Genomic DNA, 21,052 nt, shown 5'->3' on the forward strand with positions numbered 1-21,052 from the left:
AGGGGCCCCCCCGCTCAGAGCGACGGTCAGAGGACTGACTGAGTTGAGGGAAGCTGACTCTGCCACAATCCCTTAAAAACTTCACAACATGTAAAAGATTGTAATGAGTTGGTATCGAAATACCACTGAAAAAAATCAAGTCACTACATTTTTATACTTTGCCCTCCCCCTTCATTTCTCTTAATAGGCATCTACTTCACAATCCAAACATGAATTAAAAACATTGAAATATCGGCACAGAAATTACACATTCATTGTCTTTTCTGGAGTTATGTATCCCAGACTCAAAAAAGCTTATGGCAGCCATTGGCATATGTCATTAAGGTCCTGCTTTCCAGGGGAGTGGAGGTTGGAGGGTGGGGACACTACAGATCTCAGGAAAACGAGGCAATCCCAAACTCGGGAACACTGGCGACTTAAAAACCTTTAGTACCATATGATTGGCAGCTCTGTGACGTGAAGTATACTTTGGTTCACACAAAAAGTAACAGTCGTGCTTCCAGTTTTATGTGCTATAAAGGGGGTGGGACTTCAAGAAAACTCCAGGGGTTATTTTTGAAACCATTTAAAATATGCTTTGCATGGGTTTTTCAAAAATTGGGGACGTCCGATTCTGTGAGGGAGGGTGTGTGCTTTGTGTGTACACACATGTATAAAGACAAGCCCTCTTTATATATGTGTGTCCCCATTCCTGCATGAAACCCTCCTGCACACACGCGGCCTCGACGGGCTCCCTCCCACACCCGCGCGCAGAGACAGAGCATCTCGCTCTGCGAACGGCACTAAAACCCGACGCCCTGCTCGAGTGTGATCTGCTTAGACTGATTTGTCTGTTTAAAAAAAAAATTCACAGTTCCTCAACAGTAGTTAAAAATGCCAGGCCAGCTGCTGCCTGGGACACACCGTGCCTGCGCCCGCATGAGGTAGACTTCCCGACGGGAAAGGCGGCGACGCGGGGCGCGGAGGGCGCTTAGGTCTTTTTCCGCTTCTGCACCGAGGGCCCCTTCTTGCCCTGCTCGTCCGGCGCCGCGGCCGGCCTGGCGGGGGGCGCGTCGGGCGGCGAGCGGCCGGGGGCGTCCCGGGGGCCCGGCGGGGACGCGCGGCCCGCCTCCCGGGCCGGGGGCGGCGCGGCCCTGTGCGGGCAGGCGGCCAGCATGTGCGCGATGCTCTGGCAGCAGTGGCACTTCCGCGGCTGCGGCGGCAGGCTGCACTCCTTGGCGTGGTGGTCCAGGCCGCCGCAGTTGTAGCATCTGCAACGAGAGGGCACCGTGAGGACGCGGCGCGGCGGCGGGGAGCGCGCAGGGGGCGCCCCGGCCCCCCAGGCCGGCGGCGGGGAGCGTGCACGGGGCGCCCCGGTCCCCCACGCCGGCGGGGCACCCCGGTCCACACCAGCTGCCCAGACCGGGGTCGCCAAAACACCCCCCGCGAGTTTTAAGGCTGCTGGGACTGAATACAACGCACAGCGAAAACACAAGACTGAAAGCCTGAGGACTGTTCCGTCGCTGCCGCCGAGAGCTGATTCTCTTACTTTGCTCCGACAGGTGACTGCAAAGCAAGTCCAGCCCAGGAGAGGGCGGCCGGCGTTCAACAAAACGACCGGCGGGCGTGCACGAGACTTGCTCGCGCACACAGCCGTCGACATCGTACGCAGGGGCAGCCTGCTCAGCGATTGGGGAAATTACAGACCGAATTAAATTTTATCACTGTAACATTTCTTTGGGTGTTAATTATTTTGACTGTGGAAACCAGCTGACCTGGAAGAATTTTTGTTCCTTTGTACGAATTAAGGGGCGCGGTGAAATTTGATAGATAAGAGAGAGGCCTGTGGTGAATGATATCTGGCAAATTACCAAGTAATTTTAGAGCAATACAGCAAGTATCTGCATCAGAAGGGTACTATAAAAGAAAGCTTCCAAATTCTTAGACCGGATTAAGAGAGGTCGGCGTTAGTTCAGTGACAGGAAGAATTTACTTTCTTTTCTTTCGGTAAGAAATTAGTTTGCCTTTAAAGTGAATTCTTCACGTTGAAATAAACATAAATCCATCAATATTTGAATGCACACTGGGGGCGTGGCTTCGTACTAGATGTTTAAAAAATTGACTTAGCTTTTAAAAAGTTAAATTATTTGGAAGATAATATTGGCATGACGCGGTGAGATTTTCTTTTAAAATTTTATATTAAAACAACAGAACAGCATAAAGTGGAGGAAATAAAATCAGGTATTTGCAAAGGCTTTTTTTTTAATCTACTTGAGTACAGAACTTGTTTTTTGATGTCTCTGTAATGAAATGCTTTAAGAGCTTTCTATTTTAAACTCATTTTCAAAGACTTTCATTATGCCACAGTTCTCACTATGAGGCACAATCAAGTGTTGAAAAAAAATGTTGCAAAATAAATGCTGTAAGAATCAGCTTAATCCATGATGACAACAAAAGAGCTAATCACAATTAATTAGGTGTGTGTGAACGGCAAGCTTAGCAACATATTATTAGCATGTATTTCAAAGACAAACCACTAGGTTACTATGAACCCACTGAGCAGTATTTGTAGGATGCTTCGTATTTCATCTTCTGGGATAAGTTATGAAGAGTGACTATTTTTTACTTGGCAAACACTAGGTTAACTATGGCCTGCTCCTTCCAGGTGTTGATATTACTTTACAGATTTTAGAATAACAGATTCACAAGTGGGTTTGTATTCTTTGCAATAAACAACAAGTATTTACCTTCAGGAAAAAAGAATGCATCAGATTTTCAAAAATTAAAGGGAAAAACCAAGAAATTGCTTTTTCTGATTATATCATTTATTGCGCAATTGTAGACCTTAACATAAAAAACTTGTTTCAGCCATGTGTTCTAACAGATAATGCAAAATTAAAGAATAATAAAAATTACTGATTAATTCTGGAAAATCAGGTCCCCAAAACAGCACCCTCAAAAATGGCATCTTTGAAAAAAATACAACCCTCTACTTATAATAATGTCTTCTCATGCAGTTCTCCTTTATAATGGACAAGTAAATTCTTAAATTAAATTTGCCCCTCTATAAAATATCTGCTTTTGAATTAAATTCACTTCCTTGAGGGTAACATCCACTCAGGAGCTCATTTTCGAAGAGAGAGAAAATAGGTTAAAGGCCTCAGTAAAAAAGCAGGTCCATCAATTTCCTCAGTGGCTGTGGTACGTATGCACTGTGTTACCCAATTCAGGAACCATTCGGCCCATCATCTACCCAGGGCCTGATGTCAGGCTTCCGCTTTCACAAATGGGGTCTTCCATCATATTCTCTATGTGCATTTACCATTGCATTAGGATTGTACGTCATTTTTAAGGGTACTGTATGATTTTGGTGCCCTTGCATTTTCATCTGCATAGTTAATCACCCCCAGCTGTTCAGATGCATGCTGTCATTAGGCCAGACTGTCTTTCGCTCTGGAAAGATGGCATTCAGTGTATATGTGCTTAGCCTTAAAAGGGGAGGAGTGGTATTTATTCTCCTCTTCTATTTAATCACTCAGTGTCAATCACCCTTAGTAAGAGCGCAGATATCACCCCATTACAAAACCCCTTCCTTCCCAAGGGACTGACACCAAAATGAGGATGTTCGGCTACCTTTCAGCTCACCGATGGTTAACACTACATACTCCATATAAGCTCTACATGGGACTAGTCTCCTTTGTTCACACTCCACACCTCTCCAAATCAAGGAGTTTTACGTTGTGACGTAAGCATAAAAATGGCATGTGAGCTCACGTTATCAGCTGCTTGCTTAAGAAACATAAGAACACAGACTCACAAACAAAAGGCTATAAACAAAGAAAACTACAACCGTATTTCATTATACATTCCCATAGCCCGAAAAAGTAAAATTACTCACTCTAAGTATTTTACAAAATGATAAAACAATGGCACAAAGAATATTTTTAAAGACAAACAAAAAAATGTTCAGATTAAACTTGGAACCTTATTAAGTTCTTCATAAGATTACATCATAAATATTTTAATTCTGAGTTAGCACATTCTACAAATACAACAATCAAATTGGGGTCAGTGTTTAAAAAAGCTACCGAAATAAAGTTTTTAAATGAAAGGGGAATGCCAACAATAGATACAGTAGGATAAGCACATAGAATGGCAAAAATAAAGACAAATCTTTTAGAGTTTTGGAGTTATTAAATTACATTATGAAATAAATAATTAGGTAAGTCTTAATATACTAAGCCAAACACATTAGTTAATAACTTGATCAAAACATATCCAAAGTTCTGAGGATTCTGCAGTAAAAATGAAAATTCTGATTGAGAAGTTAGGATTTAGATCTGCTATGACCCTTAGAAGAATTCTCATTTTGGAAGATCCCAACCACAGTATAAGTCAATTATATTTTCAAATGATACCAGCAATAATGGTCAGAACTGAGCCCAATTGAAGCCCACTAGATTAGAATATAAATGTTAATTTTTAAATGATACCTCAATGACTTAAATGAAAGACTTCGCCAACTGTATTCCCTCTGGGTCCCAAAAGTGATAAAAAATTGGGCAGAGGGGTGACACTACAGATAGAGAGCCAGCTTTGCCTATCTCCAAGTGTCATGGAAAAAGCACACAACTTGGGTGCTTCAAAATATTTGAAAATGGTATCTTGATAAGAATTTAAGTTCTTCGCTTAATTTTAATCTAATAAAACTTAAATCCATATAAGGGGGAGAGGTTGACGGGGACATTAAGGATAAGGTCACAGAGATGTGTGAGCTTCTCAAGAGGAAGGAAATGGTGAAATCACAAGGCAGGCAAAACTGGGGAGAAAGATGAGAGCAGACAGGGAAGGGCGCACTGTACGGCTGGGAGCAGGAATAAATACGGGGAAGGGCACATGAGGGACAGAAAGGATCGATGGGGTCTCCAAACATGAGGCCGGAGGGGAGGAAGGGAAGTCACAGGTGGCGAAGAAACTCGGCAACGAATATGGAACAACAGTAACTGACACTGTGGAGCCACTGTTTATCATTGCTAACCCTGATATAGTCCAAATAAAACCCAGAAATGACATTCAACGAGTCTACTGTTTTCATTTTAATATGTCTGAACACCTGTCATCTAATTCAATTGCGTGTCATCAACCAAACACCTGGGAGAGCTGGATGCCCGCACGGGGTGGGGGGAGTGGATGGGCAGAGATGCCATCAGACGACCCGAGAGCTGAAGAGAGGGAAGGAGCGGACAGAGGGTTGCTCTGGGCGGAAGCAATCTGCCCACCACACCTCCTGAGGTCAGAGAGGCAGACGCTGAGACCAGCCTTTCAGAAGACCCCGTTTTGTTGTGATAACTTCCAAACAATCTAAATTTACACCAGGGTATAGTTTATCCACTTCACAGGATCTGCCCAAAATACCAGGAGGAGAGTTAGAAAACTCTGACACACCAGAGCAGTTACAGGCCTTCTGATAACCGTGCACACATTTCTGACCTCTGTCAAAGCAACCTATTCTTTATGTGAATTTCTGTTTCTTTTATTTTCATTCTTACATACAAACTCCTTTGACTGTAAGCCAATTCAATAATAAGACATTTTAATAAAGTTAAATTTTATCTATTTTTCTAAAAACAGTAGTAAAAAGACAGTTTTTAAAATATTGGTTAGTGGTGGTTTATGTCCTTTTAAAAAAGGTTTTTATTATACCAAAAATTTTATTTGTATCATTTGAAATAAAGAAGCCAGTATCTCCCTCAAGTACCCTAGTTCATGCTAAAAATAAAATGATCTATATATGCTGTAGGGATGAACATACTGTTAACAGAACTAAGTAAAAAAAAATAGTAAGAGGTTCAATTTAATTTATTAAGAGCTTACTATGTTCCAGACATTGTAAAACGTTTTTAGTATGCTATGTAATTTAATCCTCCCTCAAACTCTATGAAGTACTTTCTACAATGTCTACACTGTTGATGAAAAATGTAAGACTCACAGTTTACACAAAAGGAAATGTTAATTGAAAACAATAAATTTTACTTGCATTTTCACTATATGTTATACATTAATGTTGGGTATACATTATACCCAACAATAGTAATGTAAGTTTTATTATATAGTAAGTCTAAAAAATATAGGGTCCTGAATTTAAAATACCAACACACACACACACACAAACACACACACAGAACTGACGTAGATTTTTCTGGAGATTTGGGTTACTTCTGGCACTATGCTGTGGGGGAAGTGAGCATCTGTCTCTGGTTCTGCCATCTATAAAGTGAAATGTTAGAACTAGTCTAGTCCACTTTTCACTGCCAAAGCCCACTTTTATTTCTACCCTTCTTGTGACTTACACGTTGAGAATTTTGTCTACAAAACCAGTAAACAATTTTGCCCTTCTCCTTAATCATGTTTAAGGCTGTAAATCAGAACTTTAGATTGACGTGTTTATATAATGAGGGCTGTCAAACTGACTCAATGAAATTCCAGCCAAAACGAAGAAGCCTGACATTTTAGTTAAGCCAGGAAGACATACTGGCACGTGGACAATTTATTTAGACCTTGAAATAAATATCACAATGAGATTCTATTGGCCGGAGCAAGTATAAATTGAGACTGATTCTCTTGGTGGGCAATTTGACAGCATATTTCAAAATATTAATAATACACATACCCTTTAACCCAGCACCTCTAACTCCAGGAATTTGCCTACAGGACTATTCACTAGTAAGTACAATAATTTGGGTACTAAGATATTAATGACAGTATTGCCCATATTGGTAAAAAATAGAAAAATTACATAATAATAATACTAACAACAATAATACTTATAACAAAAATCAGATAATCTGGCTATAAAGTCCATGCTCTCTGCCACTGAGCTACAAATATGTGAAAATGAAAAAGAAATTAAAGCCCATATACTGAGAAACACTCTACAGACAATAAAATGAATGAAGTAAAAAGATATTTTTGAAAATAAGGTAGATGGATATGCATTTGACATGGAAAGATCTCCAAGGCAAGTGAAAAAAGCAACCCACAGGATAAATATACTATAATCCCATTTATGTTTCAAAAACACTACATACAAGTAACTTTGCATTTTTATTTTAAATGCATGGAAAAACCATCAGAAGGATAAACAGTAAATTAACAGTGGTTACATCTGTGGGGGAGAATAAAGGTAAGGTGAAAAGGGACTTTCATTTTTATTCCATACATTCTTGTGTAGTTTCTGTTTTAAAAAGACTTTATCTGTTAACTGTGTAATTAAAAAAAAAAAGTAATGATGAAGTTCCACCTCCATTTTGTAATTTGACCTTCATTCCTATTGCTGGTCATCTGACCGTGAACCTGCATACCAGCAGTCCTAAAATCATCTGATCTGGGAAGCTTGTTAAAAACGCTATGCCTGGGCCTTATTCCAGACCAATAAAACCAGAATCTTTGAGGGTGGAGTCCCAGGCTTAAGAGCTTCCCAGGTGACGGCAAGGACACAGCTGTACCCAAACCAGGCTTTAGCACAACAGCCTTACTAGGGGTCAGTCCGTAACACCAACCACGAGGAATGCAGTTCAAAACAGAGTAAATCTCCCAAAACAGGTTCTGGAGTTTCAACAGGTCACTGATGCCTTGGAAGGGAGGAAGGTGGGAAGGAAGGAAGGAAAATGATTCCCTGAAATTTATGGCTGTGACAGCACAAAAGCTCACAATTTTTACCATCACTGATCTCTCCTTATTTTAGAAGGAAAACACTGCAAAAATCTACTGAGTTTGGCTTCAGACATGGTTTCTGTTTCGGAGACCATTATTCAATTCTTAGTTCAGCAATCAAGGATGGGTTCAATGTACAGGCACCTGTGTCATCAAAATGGGTGATAATTTACAGCTCATGAATCGATGGCTACTTTCCCTAAACTTCAACCATCATTACCAATTAACATTTATTGATTTCCCATAGTAACTCTTCTAATTCTCCATCTTTTGTTGGCTGCATCTAAAACAATTCTAAAAAGCACATAAACTTGTTTTGCATAGATAGACTGTAAATTCTGTTGGTTATTTAGTGCGTAATAGATGGTTTAAAACCTGTTTGCTTAGTTATTTAGACCAACCTAAGGGTAGGTTTTCAATGTCATTTTTTAAAAAGCAAAATTTAGTCAGTGTAATTGCCATGTGGTTCTTCCTGGTGCGGAATGAACAGTAGATGTTTGGATAGCCATGTATTGCCTAATTTTAGCCATAGTTATTAGCAAGTGCCAGTCTGTTGGGGTGTGGTATTAATGTGAATTCAAACTGCAAGCCTGCTGGCAGGACAAATGAATACTCCATGTCTCCTCTGAAACTCAGTTTTAGACCATTTACTAAACTGATCTGGGGTCTGCACTGAGTTCAAAGGGTGTTTTTTACTTACCAACTACTGTTCTAATGTCTTTGATCAGCTGGTTGTATGATGAAAAATTATCCAGCTACCTTGCTTCTCAGTGAAATCAACTGCTTATAATACCCATGGAATCATTTTTATAAATTCAAGTGGAAAATAGAAAGAAAATCACTTAATAATAATAAGAGTACAAATTTGTACTAGATATTAATGAAGTGTATGTGGATAGTTATCCGGAAGGGTAGGTTCTATATGTTTATTTTATCTTGTCTCATGTCTTCTCCTCACTGCTTTTTGGATAGTCTGATGTTTATTAGCTTTTGGACACTCTGATTAATGCCATGGTCTGTCATCTGTATCGTAACTCAAGCTAAAAAATGCACCAGAGTATCTTGAAAACCAGCTGAAACACAGTAATAGCTCTATTTGCAAATCTTTCATCATCTTATACAAACAAAAAGATGGAAAATGTGGGGAACAGGTACGTGATGAACGGCAGTGAAGGCTATCAAGACCAGTAGGGATGGAACATGGAGCAGTTTTAAAAGAGAAGAGGACACAGGAGGGGAGAGAAATAACTGGAGAAATGGGGGCAAAGGGAGTCCTTTTCATGTCAAGGCACTTCAATCAGGTATAATTATATGCCAGGCATTTTGGTATTTCATCCCATTATGTTTAGGAGTATTTGGTAGATTTTGCAGCAGTTCCGCACAACAGTAATCTGTTGAGAGTCTATTACTTTGTACCATAACTTGAGAAGAAGCATAATAATGAATTCTAGGTCATAAGTTAAGTCTGTATTTGAAATAGAAATGTTATCTCTCTTTTATGTGACAAACAACATCCCAGACAGGTAATCTGTTCTGGCTAATGGAAAAGTTGAAAAAAAAAAACAAGGAGAAAGATGTACTCCAACACAGATAACTCAGAGCTTTCCAATTTCTTGGGAGTAAAAGCAGTTTGTTATAAAATGGGGCCCACTCGCATAGGCACTGGCACTCCGCCAGCCCTGCTTTCACCAAGGCAGCACTGCCGGGGGCGTGTCCAGGTGAGGACATCTCACACACACACATGCACCCCCCTCCCCCGAGGTGTCCAGGTCAGGACATCATGCACACGCATGCACACACACACACATGCACTTCTGCAGTGGCAGTGCTGTAAGCACCCAAACTGCAGGTCTCAAGTCATCCTTGTTGGAACCAAGATCAGTTTTTCTATCATATTTGGTCACACTCACCTTTAGGTATAGATTATTTTTAGAAGGTTAGCGCTGGTATCAAATACGAAGGAAAGGAAAGACAGCCAACATTTAAATGACCTTCAGATAGTTAAAATCAGGTGTTTACTTAAATGGAAGAATTAGATTATAACATGCAATCTGAAAATGTTGGTTCATTTATGTACAACAGCAGCCTTGCTGCAAATTTAAAAGCCCTACGTCTGCTTGCTTTCCGCCAGACCATTTCACACTCAACCAGCATCGGAGGTGTGACATCTGCTGTAAATAAGCATCAGTTTGGTCTGAAGAAATACAATTCTGCTAGTGCTTTTGTGTCGACTTTTATACATTTTGTTTTCTTGCTCATCACATGATTTCTTCCAGGCTTGGGTTCTGTAGGCCAGCCTTGTTTTTAATGGTTGTTACATCTTTCTCTTTTTGTGTACTTTGAAATTTTTCTTTTTTTACTATTAAATATTTTGGTTAGAAGCACACCAAAGTTTAGAAGAGGGTTTGCGTCATGATTACCTGATAAGTGAAGCAGTAATGTTATTTAGAGAAGTGGATGTAAACATCGAAGTAATATATGAAATAATTTAAATATATAATAGAAATACCTTCGGTAAACAATACCTTAGGTATACAAATAAGGACTGCAAAAGGAAAAAGAATCTAGCTCATATTTTATCACACATACCCGTGTCAAAACATAGAAGAGATAGCATGAGAAATTTCAAAGGAAGAAAAGATGTCTAGAGGTCGAGAATCAATTTCAGTGGCATGATTGATGAACTGTACAGAAGGTTAGATAACAATCCCAGCTTTAGACCAGTTAATTTGCAAGCTAGAGTCCAAAAGAGGGCTAATTTCAAATGTTGTCCTACTTTTAGCCAAGTGAGATATTATTATCATTATGATTATTATTATTTAGCCGAATGGGTTATTCAAAGCTTTGAAGTTCCCTGGACTGGGTTGCCTTTGATGCAACTAACAATGTTGGTAGCATTTGAGTTTCTATGAAGTTTTAAAACACCTCCCAATTGTTATTACTGAATCAATATTAACACTGAATTACTGCTATATTACTGAGTTAGAAAGAACTATGTGTAAACTTCCTATTTTGACAAGTTCATATGAGTGGCATTAAGAGATACTTATAGAGGACCCTCTGCCCTTGATGTGCTCTATCCCGAATGGTCCCCAGGATTAATTTGTGCGCAAGAGGCACAGGAAGATTGTGCCGAACTGTCTCCCATCTCTACAGCTACTCAGGAATCAGAAGGAGTTAAAACCACTCCACTGAAATCACCGAGGAGAGGCTTCTGATGATCAATACGTTTGATCTCCTGTTCCACACCAGCTACTGCTGAGGATAATGATGAAGTACAGATGAGAAGTAAATGGCTCTGTCCACTTCCCCTCCAGCCCAATTGGTCTTCCTGTGACTGACTAGATATTGCCCTTCGCCAAGAATCAGCAGTTCTTAAATTGTTCACCATGTCCGTAGGTGGGTGGAAATTGAAGAAGCAAAATTGCTACTATGCTCGGATAACCTCCGTAAGCTGTGATATTATCTCCTCCCCGTGCAGGTCTGCTCGTGCAAATTAGAGCTTGAGGAGAGGGGGGCATGTCCGGCACCTTTGGCCCCGTGTCTGCTTCCCCTTTTCCTTCCTCAGCAGGTGCAGCTGATCCGGGGTCGCCCTCATGCCACCCAGCTTCTCCTCTGAAGAAAGCCTGACGGCCAAGCTGCTCAGGCATCGCTGCAGATTCCTGCACTGATCATGGATCCCTTAAGGAATCCTGTTTCCCTACTGAGCATTTTAAGGCTGTGATTCTGTGAACACATGGCCACTGATTTAATAAGAGGCGGCTGTCAAGCCAGGACGGAGGTGAAAACGGAAGGTAGTAGGTACGAGAGGAGTAGCAGGTGAGTCCCTGGATGGAGCATTATTTACACACATCCAAATACTCTTAATAAGTGCTGACTACCGGTGCTGGAATCTACACATTAACAAAATGTGCTGTGCCTAGGCTCTAAGCCAAAAAAATGGCTTGTCCTAAAGACAATTCCTTGAGTATTTGAATGACGGAGTTTTCATCTCCAACATCCTTTGAATTTGGCTGGTACATGTTAATAACCATGAAGAATTTGGCTTATTCTCTTAGTGAGACGAACGAAGGAAAGCCAGGAACAATTTTTTTTTTCTGTTTCCAACAACAACAAAACAATCTTGAAAAATATCCAGCAGGTGTTCTAAGAGGAGTAAACTTTTTAAGATAATACTTGACTTTTTACTTTAAAAATGTACATATTTCATAAAATAAACGTCCAAAAATATGATGGCTGCACATGACAAACTGCTATTTATCACCCTGTGATGTTCTATGTTTTATTTTGATAAACTAACTGAGCTCATCATGCATGCAGGGAAAAAATTGTGCTTCTGTGGAAAACTGTGCCTTGTCTAGCTAGAGATCACACTTAACAGACTACCTGATTCTGATTCTCTGGGAGTTATTTTACAGCCCTTTAAATTGCCAACACCCGAGAGCAATGCCAAGTTATAGTTGCCTATTGAGAGGCAGATTCTGTGCGGCCAGGTTTAACTGACTTCCCTCTCCCACTGTGGAAGAACTGGATTTTGCCTCCATTTCCATGTTAGCTTCAATATTTCTGCGCCACAAAGGTGTCTTTTCTTTAGGCTCTCCTTTGAACAGGTTATAACACCTGCCTGTTTAACTGAGTTACATAAAATAACTCTTTAACACTTGCTTATCTGAGATCTGTGAGAGTCTTGACGCTACATTTTTTTAAAATTACCCTTTAATTCTCATACAGTAAATGTGTGCCACAGAAGCCACCGGGTGAGATGCAAAGATCGTTAGGACGTCACTATGACCTTGTACTTCAAGCACATAGACGCTTGAAAAAAGGTAATTTAAATGTACAACTTTAACTCTCAGGGTTATTGGATCCAAGTTTAGTTTTTGTGTTTCTTGTCAGTGATCTTACTTTTTTCCTAAACCTTGAAACACTGTTTATTCTCTTTCATAATCCCAGGAATTATTCCTGACTATGCAAAAAAAGAGCTTAAAATAAAGAAAATTTTAATTTTTTCAAAAAAGATTTAAAAATGGCCAAGGAAAACATGAAAAGTTGCTCAACATCACTAATCATGAGGGAAACATAAATCAAAACCACAATGTCACCTCATACCTGTTAGAATGGCTATTATCAAAAAGACAAGGGAGAACAAGTGTTGGCGAGGATGTGGAGAGAAGGGAACCCTGTGCACCGCTGAGGGGAATGTGAACTGGTGCAGCCACTGTGGGAAACAGTAGGAGGTTCTTCAAAGAACTAAATATAGAAATACCTAAGACCCAGCAGTTCCACTTCTGGGAATATATATCCAAAGGAAACGAAATCACTATCTCAGAGATATCTGTACTGGTATGCTTGTTCCAGCATTATTTACAATAGCCAGTATGTGGGTACAACCTAAGTGTCCGCTTACGGATGAATGGGTAGAGAATATGTGGCATATACATACATAGTGGAACATTATTCGGCCTTAAAAAGGAAATCCTGCCACTTACAACAACATGGATGGATGGGCCTCAAAGGATTCATGCTCAGTGAAATAAGTCAGACACAGAAAGACAAGAACTGTATCATCTCACTTACATGCGGAAATGAAAAAGAAAAAAGTAAACTCATAGAAACAGACAATAGACAAGTGGTTGCCAGGGGCTGGGGGCCGGAGAGAGAGGGAGACGTTGGTAAAAGGATACAAACTTTCAGCTATAAAGTGAGTAAGGTCTGAGGATCTAATTATCACATGGAGACTATAGTTCATAACAATGTATTGTAATAATTGAAATTTGCTAAGACAGTAGAACCTAACTGTTCTTACCAAATATATAGAAAAATAAAAACAGGATGAAATAAGTGAGGGTGATGGATGTGTTAATTAACTAGATAAGAGGAATCCTTTCACAAGTGTATGTACATCAAAGCATCACAATGTACACTTTACATATCTTACAATTTCATTGTCAATTATACCTTAATAAAGCTGGAGGGGAAAAAGGAAGACTGTTGCCCTTACAGGACGGACTTCCTGCTACCCTAATACTTTTTCTCTTCTCATATTTTATAGGATTTTCCACTCAGCTTGCCTGTATCTCAACTGACCATGGGCGACAACACTGAAGCGGAGGCCATGAGTCTCTGGCTCTCATTTTTGGCTCTGCTCCGTCTCACTTGCAAGACAGACGTAGGATTTGAATTTTCTTGATTCTCTCCCTATTTGAACGCCTATGATCTTGATACATCTCTATCCTCATGGTGGGCAAGAGACCCAAATTTATCTAGCATTTCAGTCTTTTTCTTTTTAACCTTTCACTGGATGCAGTTGAGAATTTGGAAATTTTCATTTTCTGTCCATAGGGCAAAGAGAATAACACTGACAGAAAGGTGGATGCGCAGAAGGGACAAGAGTGTGGTGCACTAGTTTCTCATAAAAGAATTATTAAAATAAGTCAGTCCAAACTGGGAGGAGATGCAGCTGACACCAGAAGGAACTCAGAGGATAACAAAAAAAAAAAGGAGGGAGGACTTCAAATACCTACACTCAGTTGCCTCAATCTCCTCTAATTTCATAACCTTAAATATCAGTTACACTACAAGTTCAACTAGAATCAAGATTATATAAATTATCGCTCAAGTGTCCCTGCAATCCTGGAGTTCAAAACTGCTGGCAGAGAACTTAATCTGCTCGATATTATTCTGTACTGCCCCCATAGTATTCTATTGATTATACAATTAAATAATTTTCTGTGCACTGGGAAATAAGCATTTTTTACTTTAAAGCTCTCACAGAAAAAAAAAATTAACAATGCTGGGATTATCCAGAGGATGATAAAATTGTGAACTAAATCATCACCGTTCCTTCACCCTCCAGTGTTCTTACTGCGTTGCCCAAGGTGCTGTCTGATCCTCCCAGAAGGGATAAGAGATGTCAGGAGACAGGATTTTGGCGGCCCTTTTCTTTTTAACCTTTCATTGAATACAGAATTTTTCATTTTCTGTCCTTAATGGCAAAGAAAAGAAAACTGACGGATGTTTTGCGATCATTAGATGATCGAAGAGCACATACCCCAAGGCAGGCATCCGTACTCCGGGGGCCGCCCGTGAGCGGAACATTGATCGTGTCGCTGAATCTTAGACTATGAGTCTTTACGTAAGATAATACCTTAGACTATTTTCTCAAACTCAAGAATTAAGTTCACAATATATTCCTATGGACAAAAAGGACATCTATTACGCAGTTAGTCATTCTCCAGGGACGATGTCATCATGCAGTATTTTTTTGACAAGAAATTTTTGCTGGAAGGACATGGGACAGTATTCTTTCACCTTGATACCATGTTTTTGCTGGAACATTTTCTCTGGTGTGGTTCATAAGGGGCTAGATGCCGACGACACTGACAGAAAGGGGATGAGGGGCACAGAGTGAGAAGTTCAGAGAACTGATCGTTCTGGTCAATGTCTAAAAATGAGAACATTTTGTTATTTTAGACTAAAGACAATGACCACTGTCTCTGCAACAAAATTATGAGCCATGAAAATGTTCAACACATGGCATTTTGAGGGTAGAAGTGCAAGAAAAAGAACCAAAAGTGCAGTATAAGAAGCTGAAAATTCCCAGTAATGTATTTGGAACCTGGATCAGTGTTTTATTAGACGGGTGTGCTCCACGCTCACCCACGAGCAGTTGCTTTGGATATTGCCCATCTGGGGTAGGTACATCTTCACACCATATGGAATAAAATTTGGGTTTGTTATGTTTAGATTCATAGTAATTTCCAATACAGCTGTTTCTTACAACATCCCTTTATATATATTAAAAAAAATTTGTATTGAGGTACATACAATAAAATGCACAAATCTTAGGTACAACTTGCTGTATTCTGACATGTATATACCTACACTCATGTAACCATCACCCAGATCAAGATATCAAAGTCTTAATAATTATTTTCTCCTTCACTTATTCACCTATCCCATCACCCTTCACCCCTACAGCAACTACCAGTCTGTTCTCCATGTCTATTTCTGTTTTGTCTGTTTTGTTCTGTTTTTTAGATTCCAAATATAAGTGAAATCATTCGATATTTTTCTTTCTGTGACATATTTCACTTAGTTCAATACCCCCAAGGTCCAGCCATGTTGTCACAAATGTCAAGAGTTCATTCTTTTTTTATTGCTGAGTAAATTTCATTGTATATATGTATTACTTCCCTTTTATCCATTCATGTATCAATGGACATTTAAGTGACTTCCACATTTTTATATGTGTAAATTATTTGTAAAATGACTTTTAAAATGTATTTTTAAAGGGTCCATTGGACTCAGGTGGTAAATGGTGATGACTATGCTTCCTGGTATATTGGTGGCAAATAAAGTGTGGACTCTGATAAATAGTGTAAGAGATAGAAAATATTGTAACTTTTCAAGAGAAGACATGATCACAATTACTGGGAGAAGTAGGAATGGTTTGTAAAGGAGGTGGCCTGGCTACAATAACTAGTTTAAAACTACTAAAAATGAGAAAGGTTTATATAGACGGAAGAAAAAATCATGTTAGGTGGATATACGGCATGAGTAAGAAGACAGCAGTGGAAAACTGGAGGATACGTTTTGGAGGACAAGTTGGCTGTCTTGGAAGAGAAAATGGAAACCAAGATTACTAAGCAGAATATTAAATACACTCTATAGTTCAACATTTTAGAAATCTTTCATTTCATAGTTGAAAAGAACCGATTTTCGAAGTGGACACACTGCTTGTGACCGTGAACCCCATAAAGGCCAGCCCAGGGCTTCAGCCGATAGCTCCACTGATCCGTGATAAATCACTTAATCTCGCTGGGTCCCCTCATCCATAAGTAAGTTTCATCAGCCAGAAATCCCTTTTTTAAAGATGATAGGAATTCCCATTTATTTCACATGGTTGCTGCTGGTCTCAAATGAGATAAATATTTTAAAATGCTCTGCACAGGCAAGTTCACTATGGATTCAGTGTGACCAAATAAAATGAGAGCAAAACGTTAAAAAAAAAAAAAAATGCTCTGCAAACTATGAAGCCCTGTGTAAGTGGTGGGTGCGATTTCTTTCCCTCAACTTGAGCGTCATCTTCCCAAAGCGCTTTCCACCCTGCTAGCAGGGAGAGGATCAGTGGGAGAAGAGCTGAAGTCCTCACGAATTAGGGGGGAAGAGCAAAAATAAAAAACAGGAACGTCTTAAGATATTTTTTTCCTTTTCGAGAACAGTAAAGAGAACAAACTAAATAGCCTAGTAGAGATACTTCACTTATCTCCTGGATGGTCTGTAAGTAATCTGCATTCCCCACTTCTGTTCATTGAGATTTACCATCTCCTTACGCTTGTCTATCATGTATCCTTAGAAAAACTGACTCCTGAATTTTGATGAGATACTAGTAAATCAGTTTGTTGCAGATGCCGTATATTTTTTCCTATATATATATATATAGGTCGCTGTTGAAATGCTCAGTATTTTTATTATTTGTATCTTGGAGTCCCTAAAAATCAAGTCTCAGAGTATGTTTTAATAAATTCTATCAGAAAATTTTATAGATGAAGAAAATTATAAAGGCATTAATCTGTGTATAGTATAGTTTTATGTATAGGGGATTTACTCACTATTCCTGTGTTCTAGTAACTATTCTTTCAGGATATCCCATTATATTGATTTCCTTTATACCTTTTTAGACTATTTTCCTATCTTATTTTCAATACTTTCTTGGATTCACCAAGATCTAAACTTCTGTCTATCATGTATCCTTAGAAAAATTGATTCAATTCCTTTAAACAAAGTATTTTCTTTATGCTGATCACTCACCAATTCTTCCCACTTTGATGTCTTCCTGTAATTTCAAACTCAATTTCTCTCTTCAAGGCCATTTGATCCCTAGTTTCCAGATCTCTTCCAATACTGACAGATTTTCCTGTAAGTTCCATCATTCATCATTGTATTCATAATATTTATTGCTACATTACTTGGTTGGCTCAAAGAAAAGGACAAGGTATCATTAAGATCTTCACTATATTTTTGTCCTTTTAAAGCAAAATGGAAACATAAAGCTTACTCTTGAGTCAACTCTTAAACCTACGAATAGTCTTCTCAGTTTCCTGCCCATTTGGGGACAGTTTTCTGGTCCCCTGTCTTTATGTCATGCTAAAGGCTAAGTGATACTCCAAGTACAACCATCAGCCCACCTGACCCACTCAATCACCAACCAGTGATGACCATATTAGTTTTACCTTCAATAGTGTAAGGGAAGCAAACAAAAACTTAAGTCAGTAACTTTGCATTACCTTTTAAAATAGTGTAATAAAAATAATGAAAAGGAATACTATTATGAGCTGTTAGAACATGAGTGAAGGTGAAAAAGAGGGGCTGCCCATGGGCGACGTCATTAAAGTAGGGGAGGTGTAGAGTGGCATATGGCAAAAAGACATAAAAGCACAACTCCCCACCTACCATACTTTCTGTACCAAATATTACTGTCATGTATTCTAGACAATATTTCAGGGTCACAGGTACCCACTGAGTTATCACCTAACCCTATGGCAGAAACCTCTTCTCCTGGACAAAAATGCCTAAATTCAGCTCAATTTCCTTAAATCATTTTATGCAAGCCTTTTATAATTTTTTGACTAAGCTTCAGGAGTTTTCAAAGAAGTGGTAATGCAAGAACTGGAAGTACATGTGAATGTGGTGCCTTTGCAGTCCTGCTAGTCTGGGGCCTGAGGAGATGCTACAGTTGAATCATGGATTGGGGGACATCATTCCGAGGACAGATGGTGGTCGGGGTCACAGGACAGAGGTCAGCTAGCAAAATGTGAAGGGAGAAGAGGACTGCAGACAAAGTTTGCAGAAGTACTTCGATCTACTGACTGTCAGGTGGAAGGACCAGTTAGGTATCCAAGAAGGAACAGAGAAGTCACAGGAAGGCAAGAAAAGAGACAATTCCCTAGTTGAAAAAGAAAATGCCATGTCATATTGGACCAAGTGGCTATCACTGACCAAAGAAGATGAGGTATTTAAATAGGTTGATGGATTCAGCAAGCGGGAGGTAGGCAGAAGTCTCAGGTAAAACACACAAGGAATAAACAGGAACGGAGGAACTAACACCGAACTGGAGTGCCGCCTCCAGCTTCACTCCCTCAGAGTCCAACATGCGGATCTGAGGAAAATGGTCTTCCAAGCAGACTTCCTCAGAGTGGAGAAACTCCTTCCAAAGCTGAAGACCACATATTCTTCTGAAAATCACCAGAGTAGGATAGACAAATAGACAAAGACACAAACAGGAAACTGACAAAAGGAGGGAGAAAAGTGACAAATACTTTTTAAATACTCACACTAGCGAAAATAAAAATCCAAACAAAAATCAATCATACAAAAAATGAATTATATTCCCTTCAAAAGAGCATATAAAAATACTCTGGCTGTACCACTGAAAACAACTAAAAATACTCGATAAAATCTTTTTAAAACATTTTTTGAAATGCATTACTGATCAGGCAAGAAAGTAAGGAATGTCAGAGTAAAAAACTAAGTCAAAGAGGGAACTAGGGTGGTCAAGTGGGGCATTAAAACTGACTCTCACCCTGGAGGCATCCACAGAACACTGCCAATCTTAAGCTCTAACCTTGTAAGGGGTCAGAGGGAGCAGAGGGGTCAGGAAACAAAGTCTAAGACCTGTCAGGAAGTTACAAGTCTCACAGGAGATCCTGCCCCATAGAACTGGAACCCCTCCCATCCCCAACTGCTCCCCCAATGTAAAGATAGGTGAAAAATAAACTTGCTCTGAGGAAGAGGATGGCATGGAAACCTGTCTACCCCCAACATGGTATTGGGAGGAAGAGAAAATAAATCTCCTCTGATAACTGATAACCAGAGCCCAGACTGTGTCTGGCGTTACAGCTCAAGTGGGGATATGGCTTAAGCTGAAAGTTTATTATAACGTGGTTCCCAGTTGGTGTAAGGGCCTCCAGGCACATGACAAAGCAAACTGAAAAAAATCGCTGGAAAAATGCATCTTTCCAGCCAGGAGTCACAGAGTTCCTACACATAAAAATTCAGTACGACTGTTTAAGAGAAAATCATGAAAGATAAAAGAAAATAGGGCACCATGAACTACAGCCAGCAGAATCAGACTCAAAGACTTGAAATAGTGGGCTGATCAGATTCAGACTGCAAAATAAATATGTTTGATATGTTTAAAGCGATCATTCTTAACACCATCAGGTCAGTGTTTACTTTTTATAATAATAAATATTTTTGTAATGTCCCCATTCCTACCCTGAAATTTAAATTCCTATCCTATTCTGAAATTTAAAATATGTGATCTACATATATATATATATATGCATATATTATGTATATTTCTCAACTGTAATATATAGGAGAAAAAAGAGATTTATAGGAAAATAACATATTTCAGAGATGCATTAACAAAACCATGCAAAAGACAGAATGAAATTGTCAGTGCTTGCCCTTATCTGTGATAAATAGAGATTTAAGAGAAACTATCTGTACAAGTACAGAAAAATAAAAAACAACAGGTGCAAGGGAATATCAGAATAAAAACTAGTGTGGGTGTACAGATAGACCGGAGAAAGGAAAAAACACTCTAAATGAAGCAGCATAACAAGTCAAGGCAAATTTAAAAATGATCGACATAAAAAGTGAGAAAATACGACACTCTTCAAATGAGTTAGACCTTAATTTGTAAGTATAGTGTCTAATTAATTCATGTCATAACATGGTAAACAATAGTAATGAAGTACGTACATATGGTGGAAAACATGCTGTGTATCTTTTAATTCTACCACATACTGAGATATAAATTCAGGGTCAAGTATATAAAAAGACCTTGGAAACCATATCCCTTAATTGGTGATGAATACTTGATGGATTGGAAAACAAAAAATAATAGAAGAGGTTATAAAGAAAACAGTATTAAGGTTACACTGTTTTTGGAGACAGTATCACAGTAAGGTTGAAAAAAAACTTGCAACCCCAAAATAAATAATCTCAACATGCAATTTTTAGAATATAGATTTTTTTGTCTCTGTTACAAAAGAAATTTATAATATATAGGTTCAGTGGACTTCTGACCATAACTGACTTACTGTTACTAGACTTTCCCTTCTTCAGTGAACAACTACAAAACTGGGGAAGACAGATGAAGCAACTGTTTACTGGATGGGACAACAGGCGGTGGAAACCTGAGATGCTTAACAGAAGGGAAACATTCAAAACAAGCACCGTATCTGGCCTGGCTTTCTGACTGAGTGGACTTTTGGAAGTAAGTGTCAAAAGACATGGAGTCCAGGTAGAGCACAGCAGTGACAGTGAGCCAGAGAGGTGCCGATCTGAG

General features: G+C 39.3%; 1 protein-coding gene across 2 annotated transcripts in view; it reads right to left on the reverse strand.

Moving 5' to 3' along the window:
• Window positions 1-144: 144 nt before the first annotated feature.
• Window positions 145-21,052, reverse strand: part of LIN28B (lin-28 homolog B) — a 126,612-nt gene continuing 105,704 nt past the window's right edge. For both annotated transcript variants that reach the window (XM_073220853.1, XM_073220854.1), the window contains one exon: window positions 145-1,250. In XM_073220853.1, the coding sequence (XP_073076954.1) occupies window positions 971-1,250 (280 nt within the window). In that variant the 3' untranslated portion in view covers window positions 145-970. The remainder of the gene's footprint in view (window positions 1,251-21,052) is intronic.

Source organism: Manis javanica, chromosome 13, assembly GCF_040802235.1.
Source record: "Manis javanica isolate MJ-LG chromosome 13, MJ_LKY, whole genome shotgun sequence".
NCBI lineage: Eukaryota > Metazoa > Chordata > Mammalia > Pholidota > Manidae > Manis > Manis javanica.